Source organism: Arctopsyche grandis, chromosome 9, assembly GCF_051622035.1.
Source record: "Arctopsyche grandis isolate Sample6627 chromosome 9, ASM5162203v2, whole genome shotgun sequence".
Taxonomy (NCBI): Eukaryota; Metazoa; Arthropoda; class Insecta; order Trichoptera; family Hydropsychidae; genus Arctopsyche; species Arctopsyche grandis.
In genome coordinates this window covers 1,653,861-1,672,058 of record NC_135363.1, presented here as the reverse complement: position 1 = coordinate 1,672,058, position 18,198 = coordinate 1,653,861, and the positions used below count along the sequence as shown (strand labels likewise).

Genomic DNA, 18,198 nt, shown 5'->3' with positions numbered 1-18,198 from the left:
TCCAAAAAATTGGCAACCTAACCCACTTTCACCAGGGCTGTGGAGTCGGAGTCAGAGTCGTGGAGTCGCGCTGTTTTGGCCAGAGTCAGAGTTGGAGTCGGAGTCGTGAAAAATGAGCGACTCCGACCAAACTTTGTTTGCTATATTATAGCAAATAAAGAAGACTCCATTTCAAAATTTAAAAATGAATTTTACGATGCATTGAAAATGGTGGAAAAAATTGACCGAGCTAATAATTTAAATGTTAAAATGGCAATACAGCAGTATCCAGAAATCATAAAAAAAATCAGCGTTGATCGTTAGAACATTGCCGTGTCCGTAGAGCGGTTGTTTTCCGCTCTTAAAATCCTTAATTCTGATTTGAGAGCTTCTATAAATACAGATTTATTAGAAGCAATGTTGTTTTTAAGAATAAATTCAAATAAATAATTAATAAAGTTTGTTTGATTTATTTTTATGCCTATAACATTAAAAATATTTGCAAAGATAGGAAAACAACCTGATAAAATTTAACATTTTTGAGTCGGAGTCGGAGTCGGAGTTGGAGTCGTGTTGTTGGTAAATATCGAAATCGGAGTCGGAGTCGGAGTCGTGATTTTTTTTAACGACTCCACAGCCCTGATTTTCACGCAAAATCTCGAGTTTTCAGCTGCTTCCACATAAAATGCTGCAAATTTACAAATTTGACGATAAATGTCTCTGTGGATGTTAATTGATATGTATTTACCGAATTTCTTGTAATAATACTTGTATAAAATGTACAATGTTTTTGGCCAGGAAAGCGCATTGGGGTTACCTGTTAGACCTTCCTGGTATAGATTAAAAATAAATAAATAAAAAAATGTCTATAATAAATTCAAAATTTTCGCTTCTACTGATTTTGGCTGATGTTATACAATACATTTGATATCTTACAATTATAACTATGTACATAAGTTCTAATATCGTTTTTATTTTAATATTTAAAAAATCATCACACACCACTTCATACACACATATACACATACATACAAACCCTTCATTTAAAATGATTATTTCCATAGATAAATTGGATCCAATGAGAAACCTGACAAGCATCATCCTTAAAATATCAAGTTACCAGGGATCTTTAAATAGTATTATAATTCGTTTGAATGTATTGGATTTTTAGCTGAAAACCCATTGTTACTGAAACTGGATAACATCACTGCATATAAACACATATCTGAATACAAATAACATCAATCGTTTCGAAGTATACATGCACATAATATAACATACACACTTCGTATTCGAGACTACATTAAGCCGAGTCGAATTAACATATACGTAATCTAGATAGGCATAACTGCTTGTCTGAGCCTCCTCATGGGGAAGAGGGATGTTGAAATGGCAGGTTAGCGATCCAAAACTCCTTTCATCCTCCATTACCAAGTCGGCGATGTTTGCCAAGCGCACTTATCATATCGACTCCATCTTTATTATATCATCAGATCTCGCGTTATCGTGGATAAACAGACCTTAGCCCTACCCTCATCTTGGTAAACGTTTCGAATTTGCCAAGATTACACAACCACACTCGATTCATACACATGTACTTATCAAACTGTGGCCATCTATGCCAGATGCTCTCCACTTCTGGATGGTTCGCTTATAGTACATAATTGGGTTTTTTCCTTCAAAAATTGCCAAAAGTTTCAAAAGATAATCTTGCGAATGGAGACAAAAGCTGATTGGCTATTGACGCCACTTGAAGGCACAATATGGCCGTCGAATTTAGGTCAAACTTCTCAATTTGCTTCGTGCGTTTATTAATTGAGACTTTCGTTGAGTTTGTGAAAAGCTTCAAATGAAAATGACACCTACATAGTATAAAATTAGATACGGCCGAGTATCTAGCTCTGTTTGGATTAAAATTCGTTTGCTACTAATCGATAGTATGTATTATTACGAAAGCTACATTAGATGTTTCGTTATATTGTAATTGAGACATTCATTCAAGTGGTGAAAAGTTCAGTGTGATTTTTGAATTTAGATACAAAAATTGGGTTTGGGTTCAAATTAACTTTGAAAGTTATAAAATGAGTTTAAATTTGATGAACTTAAGGTCTTCACTATGGGTCTACGTGACGAGACAGAATGTTAAATTACAGAAAACACAAATATCGGAAGGCAAAGATCGAAAATCGAAAGATCTTAAGTCGAAAGATCAACAAAAAATGGTGCATGGTAAACGGTACATACTCATTTAATTTGCGCGAGCAGGATACAACAGAAACAAGAGGAACATGCTTTTCCTCCCGTATTCTGCGCGCGCACATTAATACGGGAGGAAAAGCCTGTTCCTCTTGTTCCTGTTGTATCCTGCTCGCGCAAATTAAGTGAGTATGTACATGAGTATGTACCGTTTACCATGCACCATTTTTTTTTTGATCTTTCGACTTAAGATCTTTCGATTTTTGATCTTTGCCTTCCGATATTTACGTTTTCTGTCATTTAACATTCTGTCTCGTCACGGAGACCGCTTCACTATATATGTATGTATCTATAATATATTTTGATTTTTAAATGCTTTTTATTATTACTTAAATGCATCTTATATCTATTTTCGATTTTATTCTAATTATAGTATTAAATTATTCTAATGTTAATGTACAGCATAATAGGAAAAAGAGCTCAAAAACCTATTGAAAATTTATATAAATACTCATAATACATCTTATACATAATATTAACTAAAGACTCTCTAAAGTCGATGGTCTAAAGCAGCGTGTATATTATATAAATTAAATGTGATAATACCTGAAAAGATGTGACGATTGTAACGCAGCTCTAATGTGAAGATCAGACGTCGACCAATGGGCGAACATCTCTCATCGTCCAATCAGCGAGCGGGACACATCGGCCTATGAGCGAGCAGCGCTCAACAGCCAATAAGCAGCATTTATTTACTCCGTTGAATTTAAAAGTCTACCCGTGATGTAAATAATAAACTGCTACTTACTGGATAAAACTTAACTAATAAATCACTTACTAGTATCACTTCGACCTGAAAACCACTCTTCTCGTTTACGAACAGTGTGCCTCTTTTTTACTAACCTCTTATACGTTTCACATGGTTTTCGTTTAAGTAGTCATGTTTTATATCTCTTATCTCTTATCCGATCGTTTTCATACTTTGCCATATTGCTCATTTTGGTCATCAATATACGTTGATGTATTGTCTGCCATTACGTTGGAGATAAAATATCGTATACAACGCGTCCCAAGTTTACGATTTTTCGGGTTGTTTGACGTCTAATTTAGTCTTTTAGATTTACCCTATTTAGCTTTTACCAGTGAGTCTTAGTGACGCTAAACAATTGTTTACTAGTAGATAGGTCTTGGGTTAAAATCCCGGTGAAATCGAAAAATGTGTTCAATTTTATGAGTACCATCCAATATATACATACGTATGTTTGCGATTTGTAAATATATGTATCCCTACATTATATAAAGTGTTTGGATGTACACATTATATCTAAAGTAATCGCCACCAGAAAAGCTTGAATACACGAATAGCTATATATATATATATATATATATATATATATATATATATATATATATATATATATATATATATATATATATATATATATGTATATATATCTTTAAAGACCAAAACTTAGTATGCATGTACATAAGTCCCATTCGAATTTAGCTTAAAAAGTTAGCGAAACTTTACCCCACCGCATTTGCAGCTTGGCGTGTTCTCTTTTAACGTCACGCCAACCCCATCATCACCACCCCATGAAATTAATGTCAGCCTCTACCGTGTTTTATTGCCGACATATTTCGCCTTTAGAGAGCAAAGGTGTTAACTTGCCAAAACCTAATTGTTGAGTAATATGTTTTAAAGATTTGTGAAATTGCTCATTTCATGAATTTGACAAAAATAACTGCCGATTTCATGAAATACGCAAAAGCTCATTCGGTTCAAGAATCGGGCAAAGTGGTTGTGATTTTTTTTTTAAACTAAGCTAAATGACATTTTATTGTATAAAACAAATCTGTCTATTAATTGTAATGGTTTCAACTTACGTTGGCAAATAAGTTTGAAGTAATAAGCTAATTGTTGAGTTGTTGCCTTTGTGGCCTAAGCACGCGATATCGCGTGCATTCGCCATGCAACGACAACCCGCCACAAAGTCATTAAACCCAACTTAACAATATTTTCACAATTTTTTTTTCTTCCCCAGCTCGACGGATCCACGCATCGATGTAACGTGGTCAAGAGTTGGGGTGGGGTTGCCAGGAATATTGCAGACTGCCTTCATGGACTTGGAGGAAGACCCGTCTTGCTCACGGCTTTGGGCGAGGATAGTCTCCAGGTGGGACTTTACGACTTCGAATGCAGAAGCCCTAAACCCGAAGTAGGGTCTAATACGGCAAACTATACGGCCGTCTTGGACAATCGAGGAGAGTGCCTGATCGGCTTTGGGGATATGGCCATTCACGATACCATAACTCCACAGTGGGTATGTACATACATACATACATATAAACTAAGACCATACATCTTCGAAATTATATATATTATACTGCAGTGGTTCCAGAACTTTTTTAATAGCGTTTTATAAATAAATTTAATGTATTTTTCCTTTAACCCTTTGAGTGCTGACGTATTTTCGGTTAAAAACCTGCCACGCTGAAAATTTCGCCAACATGTCCAACTAGAATTATTATTTAGAAATCCAATAGAAAGCAGGTATAAAAATTGTAGCTAATTCAAACAAACCCTAGATAACTACCGCCGAGGATTTCGAGTTTTGTAAAGATGTGTTTAGACCCTCAAATATATCTTGCAACGATATAAAATAAACGGGTGTACGTGGCGAGCCAGAATGTTATATTACAGAAAACACAAATATCGGAAGGCAAAGATCGAAAATCGAAAGATCTTAAGTCAAAAGATAAAAAAATGGTGCATGGTACACTGCGCGCGCACATTAATACGGGAGGAAAAGCCTGTTCCTCTTGTTCCTGTTGTATCCTGCTCGCGCAAATTAAGTGAGTATCTACCGTTTACCATGCACCTTTTTTTTCGATCTTTGCCTTCCGATATTTGCGTTTTCTGTAATTTAACATTCTAGCTCGTCACGGAGACCGAAAATAAACAATGGAAGTCTATTAAGAGGGCTGTACACCCGAAACCTTAATTTTATTACCGTTACTTTCTTCGATATATATATTGAGTGTATGTATATATTGAGTGAATGCGACAATATATATCAATATATATATTGAGTGAATGCGACAGTTGCGCTTCGACCAGATTAAACGTATTTTAAATTGACAAAATCGAGGTTTCGTATTCTCCTATTTTCTCCTCCAAAACTGGACCAATTTTTAAAAAAAAATCATCATCGGTATGAGAAAGATACTTTCTGTGCATCTATTGGCGTATTTTTTTTTTAAATCGACCGTTAAATAAGCACGCTGGACTCGTTTCGTGGGTGTAAAAAAGAGGCGATTTTATAGATGTTTGGCGGCTCCTAGCTCCTATAAAAAATAACTAATCAAAAAAAATAAAACGATAGATGCACCCCAATGGTGGATATCCATAGCATATTAAAAAATAATTTCTCTAGTGCCATAATTGAGGAAGGGAGAAGTATAGTACGTTTGTATGGACAAGGCACTGCTGTCCAGCCCTCTTAATGAACGTATTTTTACAAAACTAGTTTCATCTTCTTTATTGTTGTTAAAATGCAATGCTCACAATCTAAACGTCAAGCCACAATCTAAAATACTCAACCGTTAGGGATTTCCATCGGAAAATTCTGCTATGATTATAAATTCAGAAATTCCGGTGTAGACCAGTCTTAATAAACGTTGACAAATTAATGACACGCATTACACAACATATGTTCAATGCATTTTTTTTTCAATGCTACCTGGAAAGGCTTAGCGGGTAGTATTCTTGTTTACTTTGTACATGCTCAAAATGTACAAGGCGTTGTACGCCTATCGGCGTTTTTCAGTTCCGTTGACTTGTTGGTCAAATTCCGATCGGCGTTGGTCAGCATTCAAAGGGTTAATGGAGAAAGATTTTAAGAAATCATAAAACAAGTATAGGAAGCCGTCACGTGCAATGTTTGGCAAAATCGAACGAAAATAATGAATGAATGTTGCAATGTATTGATTTGTACGTGTATTTTTATAGTCCCAGCTATCATTGTTTTATCAGGAAAAATGTTCGATTAAAGACGGATGAGAAGGGGAGGGGAAAATATGGACATTTTCCCGAGGCCTTCGCTATTTGAAAGACTTGATTCTTGAGAAAATCATAACAAGATTAAATTTAAAAACACATTATAAACCGAAGAATCAAATAAGTTTATTAAAATTTATAACCAGCGAAATATTTATGTACATTATATGTAGCTCAGTGCTTTCAACTAAGTGGTAGGTTCAATCCCTGTCGGTGTTGGCCTGTGTTGCTGGCCAGATCATGGATATGTGGTTTCAGGTCGATCGTTTCCAATCAGAGTTTGCTAATTTATCTGATTTCAATTAGAGGGTTCCGCCAAATTGGCAACCTTTCCTGTCTCTCATAAAATTCGAATTTATAGCATCTTGAATTCGCTGATAAAAAAATATGCTACCCACTCTGTAAAATGTATGTATTTCTCGAAATAATAGTAAGTAGTATCGAATTTGTCCATAGATGTCTCTAAAAAAAATTATTATTTTGTAATATAAAATATTTTCTTAAACAATATTTTTAATTTTATAAATATACTAGCTGAACCCGACATGTGTTGCAATGCCAGAATAAGGCATAAAATTCCCGTTTCCGTTTTAAGTGATGGTTGGAGCTCAACTCTTGTCTCTTCAAAGCCTTGTCGTCATAAAACAACTGGTAACGTAGTTACCAACGAACACATTTCCTTGACTACACGATGGCGCTTCAAAATTTCGCGTCGGTAAAATAGTAATCACGAATATTATTATTAAGAAGTTTTTTTTTCACAGTACGCTTCCTGGACATGCATACAACAAATCCTGAAAGTTCCATCGTAATCGATTGAGTGGTTTAAGAGCCTATACAATATGTACATACATATAGACATTTGACATTTGAACTATATATTTTTTATTTTTTGTAACAAAATATTCCACTGATTGTTTAACATGAATATGTTTAACAAATATGAAAGAAAAAGAGTTGTAATATTTTTAAATACTATTCACTCCGCATTTACTACTACATATGTACTATTTTTTGCAAATGATTCCGCAATCCTCATATTTGAAAGTCGCGTAATTTTAAAGTCTCGTGTTTTTTCGTAATAAATTTCATCAAATACGTTATTTATTACGTTAATTATCGACTCGTATTATTTACTGTTGTGTGTCATGCCACATAGTATGCAGAAATACTTAGAAACTGCGATTTAGATCAATTTACTACTGCGAGTTGTATTTCTGTGCGGTTTCCCAGGGTGCCGCAAAACGATAGCATTTAAATTTTATCGTTCAAGTTTTGAAAACCTTCATTTGCACGCGTGTGTGTGTGTGTATATCATGCAAAATATAGCGTGTAAATCATGCATTAATATCAACGAAAAATCTCTGCATAGTTTCATTTGGAAAATTTCGCCAGGTGTATTTTTACTTTTACAATATGCGAGGAAATCAATTCTCATGACTCATTTTTAAATGTTTTAGATTTTGCAAAATCGTGATGTCATAGAAAAAGCACCTCTCATTGTGCTCGATGGCAACGTTCCTATTCAGACTATGTCCTGTGTGTTGGAGTTGGCTTGCGAGCTCAATATACCAGGTAAGATTTTCCAGAAGATTTCCAGAACTGTCTGATAACCTCAATGTCCTGTAAACTTGGTGTCTTGCAACTAGTGTCGGTGCAGTTTTCGTATCTTGCAACTTTAATGTCCTGCAACTTCAATGTTCTACAACTTTATTTAGTATGTGCAGTTTCGATTCTTAATATAATATATATGTGCATACATCCTTAAAGCATTAAAGTTTTGTGGAATATATTTTTGAAAATCAATGTATGGATAGAAAGAACATTTAAAATAAACTAGCATACTATTACGTAGAAGCCAACATTCAAACTAAAAACATCGTAATATAATATATAGTTCGCTTCTAATGAAAACCAACCCAACTTATGGTCATAATAAGATATACTATGCTAACAGGATTGACTAATTATTTCAGCATAAAATCTGATACTTTACTTTCGTCACAAAAATCTTACCCAAATTGGGTTTAAAGTCATTAGCATCTCATTAAAAAAATTTTTGGCGAGTACCTAGTGCATATGCCCATTTATGTATACTGTAACGTAGGCATTCCAGGACAATGTAAAGTGGAGAATTCTGAGTTTGTAGGGGACATCATGTGTGGAAAATAACGTTTAAATATTAATAAGGAATTTCGGGGCTGTTCGGACTACTGCGTGTACGAATACTCGACTGCCTAGCTACCTGCTTTTAAAAGGAGGGATATTCTCGAGCGAGCAATGGTTCCGTCTAGACTAAATAAATGTTACTTTGGCCTATAATTTGGATCCTTAAACTCACCCCTACGCAACAATACAGTTTTTATTTTAAAAAATATATTTGGTTGAGGTGCTGCAGTACCGCACATTCTATGGACGGTTCGCGTCTGGTAAAAATTTTCCTCACATAAGTGATATTTTTAACCTGTCTTAAATTTATATGTATATATTTATATTCTTCTTCTTCCTCTTTTGCTCAATGTTGAGCGTCGTGATCATTGATGTAGTCTGGAATTAGATGGACTCGTCCCGGTGCCAAATTGAAGCCAGCGTTAACGAACGATCCCTTCAGTTCTTTGATTTGGTCTGACCATCTCTTGGGAGACTGTCCGGTGACTACCAGCCTCTCAAGACTCTCTGCAACATTCCTGGTCAAAGTAGGAAAACTTAAATTTGGCGTAAAAATAGGACAGGGATGCCAATTTTTAGGAACTGTTTCAATGAAATCAGATAATTTGGCAAACTCTGATAAGAAACGATCGACCTGGAGTCAACCAGGGATTGAGTCCGTGACCACACAATTTAAAGCATTACACACTAACCATTGATATATGCTGCTGGTTAAGAATAAAACCATTCTACCTACTGCTCTCATTTTCAGAACTGATCAAATATACTACTATGATCTGATTAAGCCATGACTGAATTTCGTGAGCTTTAGGGTGAAAACACACAGCACGGAACGTAGCACGTGGAACGTCGACAAGTTCTCAGTGGCGTAGCGTGAATTCCAGGCACACCCCGCAAAATATTTTAAGGCGCCCCCCCCCCCCCCCCCCATATATTCATATTATTTCCTTACAGCAAAATAACTTTCCAAATTAATAATTCATACCTTTTTTACGTAGAAAAACTTTTTTCTGGACTCATTGGCAAACACGACTATTTTGTTAAAATTTAATACTAATCATTGCTAATATTTTAATACGATGTTGTGACATAGTTGACCTTAAGTAATTTTTAATAAGTTTCAACTTGTGAACGAGCGCTCCGTAGTGGCTACAGTTACCGGAAGCGTGAGGAAAAGATGATTTAAATGACGAATTTAAATTATAAAAATTACAAATGAAGGGCTTTGCCAAATTATGAACACGTTAATCTTTTTTATTTTTATTTATTTATAAAGGTTTATTTTCTTTTAAGCACGAACGGAAATCAAGTATCTGATCAGGCAATGATTTGTCAAAATCATTGACATATTAGTTGGGTAGAGACATAGCTTCATGATATACATATGTATGTACATACATACAGTGGCGGACTGGGACTGAAATTAGTGCATGCCAGGAGTCAAAGGGGGCCCACCCAGGGTTAAAAAAATTTGTCCCCCCCCCCCCCATATAACAAAATTTTCTTCTTTCCATCACGCTAAAAATCAAGGGTAAAAAAAAAAATTTCTAAAATGGGAATAAACAAATTTAAGTACAAGAAAAATGGCAAAAGCAAAATAGATCCATAAATTACATTGTATATTTCTTTTTAACCCTTGTCCTAGGTAAATAGAATGCATCATAAAAGAATGCGACATAAAAGCGGCTTTTACTTTCGGTAGAAAACAATCAGGGACGTCATTTCAGCTTTTTCTTGAGGGGCGCAGGCAAAGATTGGTCAAATTGTTTTTTTTTCAAAAAATCTTTTTTATATCGGAATAAAAATGGAAAATATTCTTTGCATACACCTTATTGAGTTATAAAATATGAAAAAAATAAGCTTATTTTTGATAAAAGAATTTTAAAAAAATATTATGAAAAAAGCGAAAAAAGCGCCGCAGGCGAAATTTTTTTTCTAAACATCTTCACATGGTCAACAAAAATCGACCATCAAACTGAGTCACTAAAAAAACTATCAATTAACTTAATTTCTACCGACACTTTATCTATGTATATACATACATACATACATATGTACGTAATAACAATAGATAAAGTTTTGTGATCATGCGAAAATCAGGATTTTGGGGAGGGGGCCCCTATCCTATATTTCTATATACATGGATGTGTCTAGATTACGAATAGATTTTATATTCGGAAACTTTAAAATTGTGTATTTAAATCTTACTATATCGTCGAAGTATAATCAAATGTTATTTTGAAAGTATGAAGTAAATTTAAATCGCTGGTTGATGATGAATCGTCCTATCAAAATTGTTTTAAGCAATTCAGTTTAATATTCCCATTTTTATTTCAGTAGGTAGTTGTTACATAGATATTGGTATATACATAATATTGAGGTTAGAAATCGGCCCAGCAAAAGGGCCCACGCAAATGTTGAAACTTACATTTCGAGCCTAATAAAAAAAGTTAATCGATCCTTAGGCTGTTAAAGCAGGTATTAGTTGTTTGTGTATATCGTAAAAAATTTTTTTTTGTTGAAATAGCCAAAATTTTAGGCCCCAAAGTGCAATATCCTATAAATTTTTACACACGTGAAATAGTTAAAAAGTTGTTTAATTTTACTGAGGGCCCATATTTTCTAACAGATAGTGGGGCCCACATGCCATCGGGCATGTTCGCTTGTATGGCCAGTCCGCCACTGCATACATATATGTAAATCGTCATCTGATAATTGTTTTGCAGGAATGCGAACTTTGAAACAATGTTTAAATAACGTGATACGAACCTTCATTTGCACTTAGGTTACGTTTAGTGCCGCATTAAAAATTGTTCAAAATTTCTTTTAATGGATCCTGGAATCGTATATCATGACTGATGACTAAGTTCATCGAAATGCTTTTAGATTCAATTTTGGCTTCAACCCTAATATTGTTGAAATTGTTACGAATCCTTCAAATTTATTTCTAAAATTACTGATCTCTCAATATGCATCAGTGCTCAGTCTAATCATAGACTGAGCACTGATATCATCAGCGTTTTTTGATTGAAGGAACTTTGAAACAAAGTTGAGAAACCGAAGAATTTTTCAAGAAGCACGAGTAGGAGAATAAATTCGAAACATTCCATTTTCTTTTTTAGTCAATTTTCTTTTGATTGTTCATCATTTCTTTTACTTTTTAAAATTATTTCTGTAAGAAATTTTAAAACATCTGTACATATATACATATATGTACCTACATATATATCGAAGTGCATTAATAGAGTCTAATCTGGACGACCAACAAGCAGTGCATAATCTGTTTAAAGTAACTGATGATGAATTTTCCTTAAAAACTTCCCACCTGTTAATGTTGACAGCTAAAAATTTATAAATTTATAAATTTTTACGTTTTTACGCCTCATATAATTTTATTTTATTGTTTTAACACGTTGTTTTAACAAAAATATATACAATAATAAGAGAGAATTGTCAGCTATATGTAAATACAATAAAACGAGATGCAAATAGGTTAAAAAATAACTCAGGTTTTTAAAAAAATTATTGCAAAGAAATAAAAGAACAAATTAAAAAATCTGCAAAAAAGGCACGCCGCTTTGCGGCGCCCCCCAAGCATCGGCGTCCCCCCGCATTGCGGGGTCTGCGGGCGCGGTAGTTACGCCACTGCAAGTTCTCCTACATTTCTTCAAATATGAGATACACCGTTATCGATCACAGCCAAGTAAGGATAAATACAAGGATACAACTTTATCGAAAACACTCCAGGGTGTCATTTTGGGGCGGGGTGTGCTGGGCGTTCCATGAATATGTGCAAGGCACGGCCCATTTTTTTCACATGTTTTAAAGTATCTAAAAAAAAAACCACGTGCCACGTGCATCGCTGTGTGTTTTCGCCCTTATCGTCCTTTTTTATCTATTGAAAATTAAATGAAATCGTCTAACTTGAAAAAGTTGCGAATCGCTGTCGTAGGCATCTTCGAATACGATGTTTCAGTTTCTATGATGGCAGTTTAATACATATTTGGGTTCAACGAAGCGTGTAATAGGAGAGTGTATTCGAAATGAAATGGCAAACGGTCACCTGCAGACAATAGACTTTTGTATCGACTATAATACAATGCATATCTATGTATGTACATATAATAATACCTTGCATTTCTATAGTAGGTATGCGATTCGCGTGACTTGGCACCGATGGCTGACTTTATAATCTAGCCATTGCATGTTGTCTGGTTCAAAATTCGCATCAATCTCGAAAACCCACACACGTATTTGAATGGTTGTACAAACGCCTCGTACCCGCTGCACTATCTATCCTAACGATAAGTATCCAAGTCGATAAATTTGCAGATTTAGATAAACCTTTTACTAACTCTTATTTATGAAGGCTTCTGCTCTCTTCTACATTCACTTGGGTACCATTCGAACGTTTAAGACAAAAACTCACAGGCACTCACGTCACTCACATCGTTACGTCCGAAATTTTGTCGCACCTCACCTATTTTCTCCACTTTCGACAGCTTATCGCTATTCTAAGAATACATTTCAAATTTAATTTTATGTAAAACTCACATATATTATTGGATATTCGAGGATGTATGTATATAAAATGATGTAAAATAAATATGTAGGAATATAGCACAACTTGTGCTATCCCGAATCAAAATCAGTGATCTCATCTATTTCACAACAATGCACGAGTCGTACGATGCCATCATCGTGCTCCTGTACAAACACGCAGAGCTAACCTCGCCTGGAATTATCTTCGCTACTTCAACCCAAATCGACTCGCTTTATAATTCCAATCGCGAGCCCGTGAAAGCTTCCAGAAGGATGGTTTCATCACTCGATCGTACACTGAGAAACCCTGAAGCACAGCTGCACACTGACCCGACCTCCTTACCCGTGGAAACTTCCAGAAGTATGATCTCGTCACCCAGAGACAAAGGATAACCTCAAGCTCCCGAAATCCAGATGACATCACTCAACCAGTATATAATCCGTAGCAGCAGACTCATATGACAGTTCAGCCAACCCTTCCGCTGAAGTAGGCAGCTAGTCCACTTCCCCGCGAATATTCTATACTTAATTAACTTATACAATAATATGTAAACAATCCTCTTAAAAATTCCGGGACACTGGTCAACACACCTTCCCGCGTCCCAAAAATATATAATAGAATCCAATCGGATGAGACGCGTAGCAGGAGTGACAGCACAACAGCTCACGTAAACCACAGCTTCTATTCATACTATACAGAAACGCACGTATCGGCACTTTCAGACAATTTTTGGCCGAGTGCAAGGCAAAATCGGCTTAAATATACATCATAGAGCGCGGCGATATGGTGCAATATTGCTTGCGATCGAGTCAATATTGTCACAATATGACGTGTCCGAAAATATTCATATGTACGTGCACTTCGTGCGTGAATATTTCCACATTGGCTAAAGAAAACTAGTTTTTCTTGATACGTTACGATGACATGTACTGCTGTATAGCATGAGTAGATTTTGTCAGCTACTGCTGTTACATCTACGCCATGTTAGATATTAATGTACCCATATAAAATGTACCAGAGAATACTTGCTGGTTATGTGCTGTGCTAGTATGAATAGACCTTTATTCGTACTCAATAGGCCGAAACTATTTTTAAGCCAGATCTAATTTGAAATAGTATACAATATTTGGTATTTCCAAATTTAAAATGCAGATTTACATAGCAGACAAATATACGTTTAAATTTAGATATACAGCAGATAATAAGAAGTCATAAAAATTAAGTGTATGCGTTTTATTTCGATTGAAATATTGTACAAAAAAGGCACAATGTCATAATATAAGAATAAAATACTGAGATTACAATAATAAAAAAATAAACCAGTCTCATATATTTACATATAAAAATAATGGAGAGTTTATAAATTGTCAAACTTATAAATATAATTTAAACATTAACACATTCTAAAGTGCCAATTACTAGAGAAAAGTGTAAATTTGAACAGAAAGATACACCGATAACAAGGAAAGGCAACCAATGGCACTTTTTCAACGAAGACTCGCCGCTGCAGTCAGCACTTTCATCCGGAGAATAACCGATTCGGAACCGACTCATCAGTGTGCAAAAGTGAACATACATACATACACATTAAATAGTAATCATATTACTATAAATATTTTTTCAGCGATAATAACAAGCAGAGGCGCAAAGAGACCCTGTGCATGATTTCAAAAATAAGGACGGACACATTTTACAACACTTAGTCTAAAATATGGACGGAATGTAAAACCAATATATGTATACGTCAAATTTTCGACAACGAGTATTCATGAATAATATCTGCGGTTCAAATATGTATATATAAATACATCCGATAGTAAAACAATACTATAAAAATATTACTGAATTTGACACATTACAGCTTGAGTGCATTTTCCATGAATAAATTCATGTTACATTAGGCAGGGCCGCGCCTAGAAGTTAAAAGAAGGACCAAAGCTATACCTGCTATCCCGTTATTTCTCCGAATTATAGTTCGGGTTCACAAGTATACAACAAGACGCATTTTAAAAACACACATTTGTACGTATAATAGACGCGGCCCTGACGTTACGTTTAAGTATAGAGATATTAAATGCGTGACATTTAGAATATTTCGTGATACAATAGTAATAAAAATAATAAAACAACTTAAATACTAAACAATTCATACATAAATATGTATGTTACAGTCATTTCATTAAAAACACAAAAAAAAATACTTAGTTAATGAACGAACAAAGCAAATAGCTTGCACCGTTCACGAACTGAGCTTGTTTTGACAATTTCATTAAAAGGATTCCAACATTTACAATTCAACGCAACAATATTTCTCAACATTCACAACTAACCCGTGTCGAATACGAAGCTATCTATAAAAACACGCAAGTATCAATTTTTTTCATCAAAATTTCCATCTACATAATACAGCCTGAACGATAGTAATCGAAAATTAATTACGCCGTATTTACATTTCGGCTTCGAAATCGACACGGAGTTCATTCATAACAACAATCATTTGTACATTACCATGTCGATTAAGATCAAATCAATCAGATCGATACATTGTCAGAGTTAATTTCAGGCACAATCGACACTATATACGTACTACGTACATACATATGTATACTCATCACAATAGAAAATAAACTTTTTTCACCTAACAATTAACATTGAATACAAATAACTTACGACGACAGTGAAAAATGGTGTATAGAAAGAGTGCAACAGTTTCGAGACCTAAAAAAAATCTCGAAACCGTACTGCAAATACGTCTAATAATGAAAAATCTTTGATTGCACGAGAGTGATATACGTATATTGGATCATTCGTATGTATTTTATATGTAGCCGGAACGTTGAGGAATGTTGAATCCTAGCGGCGGCGGTTGAGCTTCTTGCAGCTGCATCTGCATAACTAGATTTTTAGCCTCTCGCCGACTTTGATACGACCGTTTCGTCTCCAAGTACAACAACAACGAAGCCATACCTACAACAAACAAAACAACATTAACACATAACATCAAATTCAATCAGCTCTACATATAGGTACAACCAAACTCACCGAAGATCATGAACGCTATGACGGCGAAAGCGTACGACCAAGACAAAACGTTGAAAGACGGGTACAAGAGCCAATCGCGACGATAACAATTTCCACCGAACACAGCTACGGCCAAAAACAAGAAGAAACCTACAAAAATATTGCAATATCAGTTGAGACATGAGACAGTCAGCATATAATGTAAGCGGTGTCCGTTAAAACTCACTGGCACAAGCCGTAGCAATGAAGCTGATTCCCGTGCACATCCATTCGTAGCGAAGTATCGATTGGAGGGGCCAACGTATGCACACTAAAGCCAGGATGATCTGAGCGAAGAGTGAGAGCATCAGAGCCAATGTCACCAGGGCTTGAACGACCATCATCCAACCGGGAAGCAGCCACTCTCTTATCACATAGTATTCCTGTAAATTCAACCAGCATGTAAACTAGCATACAAACTAATATACATGAATGTTTCGTCAAATTTCGGCTTAAACATGGGAAAAGGAAAATCCCACACTCAATGTATATACATATAACCTATTAGAATCCAATAAGTAAACAATTCAAATGTTCTAATAAATAGATACAATATTCAAGTAATATGAGTTAAAAATTGATTTTAATACCTGACTGAATATATAGTGACATCCGTTGAACAGCTTCGGGAATTGATAGTAGGGGTAGCGGAACTGATCGAAGCAATACTCCCACAATCCCATGTGCTTGAATGACGAGAACATCTCAGGATAGGACTCTATCCAGTACGGACTGGCGAATGACATCAACAAAAACAATCCGGCTATATAAGTCAATATAGCCCCGATGACGGTAGCATCTGAAATCGAACACAAATAACAATGTGAAATGCATTTCTCTATTTGGGGTGAATGTGTGCCAGTCGAAAATGAGCCGTATGGCGTCGTGCATAAGGTCCATTTTGCTTAAGTTGTCACGTTTGTCGGTTGAGGATTATGGGCGTGTCTGGTGTGTCAACATGGAAACGGTGAATGACGAATACTAACTGGTGGCTCGAGGATATTCGTTGTCGGTGGCCGACATGGCTGCAACGGAGCTGATGCTGGAGCTGGAGTACTTTCTCGCCCCCGAAACTGTCAACCAACGCCCCTCAAATCTGACAGTTTCAGTGCCGCTCCGCTTGCAGCACTTTGTGACACACCTTGTAAGTGTTGCCAGTCTTAAAAATAGTCTAAACTGTGATATTTGATTTTCCAAACATTCAAATTCGGTAATTGGATTATTAGTCACATTGCGGTGGGCACAAAGACATTTTTTGCCCTGCGCTGCAAACGATTGCAAACCAAGCGGGTGCATGCTCATTTCATACTTTTGTCTCGGCTTTTGCCATTTTAAACTTTCCAGAAAGATCCAACTCAATTTTAAGAATTGCCAACATAGAAGTAGAATGCATAGAATGGTCATTGTTAACAAAAGTACCGTCTAAAAGCGAGCCATCGAAGAGAGAGAGACGGAAAGTCAGAAGAGAGAGAGAGACGAAGTTTAGCAAACAATGAACAAACTCTGCCGCGCAGAGTTTTTGTAGCAATATTTTTGGAGGCTGAGAGCCATTCTATGCATTCTACTTCTATGATTGCCAATAATATCTCGTCTTTCGTACATGCTGAAATTCAAACAGTTAAAATGCAATCGAAATGTACATGCAGCCGGGTGGTTTGCAATCATTTGCAGCAAACCCCATTTTTTGCCATGAAAATCGCGAATACGCAATATTTGGCAATCAAGTTCTCGTTAGTATGATGGGCTTTTCGGCTGCTAGATGTTCCGTTATAGAGATTTTAGTGACTTTGTGACCAGTAATCACCGAACCTTCAAATTCGTAGCAGAGTGATATCGTGGCAATAGCTCATGCACATTAATAATAATTAAATCCATTAAAAATCTGTCGTTAAGTACTTTTCATAAGTTTATTAGCTTCAATTGTTTACTTTACGGCCAGGTGATAGTATTATATTTGATGGAATAGCTACAGGTATGTTACCGAGAGTTGGCGCGAACAAATGCGCTTGTGTTGTTTCGGTGAAAAGGTATATAGCATGCTGTCATACTGCATTCAATATTAAAAGACGCTCTGTCCCTTTCGGGCGCTTCTGTGTGAGTATGAGAACGCGCCAACTTTCAGTAACAGACATGTATAGTGATTGGTTTGTAACCCACACTGAAGATTTCTTTGTTTATTTAGCCATACTTT

At 35.6% G+C, this 18,198-nt stretch overlaps 2 protein-coding genes across 2 annotated transcripts in view; one reads left to right on the top strand and one right to left on the bottom strand.

Moving 5' to 3' along the window:
* The window catches only part of LOC143916882 (uncharacterized), a 357,016-nt gene that overhangs the window by 319,271 nt on the left and 19,547 nt on the right, over positions 1–18,198 (top strand). Inside the window, exons 8-9 of the mRNA XM_077438143.1 lie at positions 4,221–4,499; positions 7,696–7,810. Of these exons, the coding sequence (XP_077294269.1) occupies positions 4,221–4,499; positions 7,696–7,810 (394 nt within the window). The remainder of the gene's footprint in view (positions 1–4,220; positions 4,500–7,695; positions 7,811–18,198) is intronic.
* Positions 14,162–17,181, bottom strand: pck (Claudin superfamily protein pickel). The gene is made up of 5 exons (XM_077437708.1): positions 16,994–17,181; positions 16,598–16,806; positions 16,195–16,390; positions 15,990–16,118; positions 14,162–15,914 (listed from the first exon to the last, which is right to left on the bottom strand). The coding sequence occupies exons 1-5, from the start codon at positions 17,028–17,030 to the stop codon at positions 15,766–15,768; spliced, it is 720 nt and encodes a 239-aa protein (XP_077293834.1). The 5' UTR covers positions 17,031–17,181; the 3' UTR covers positions 14,162–15,765.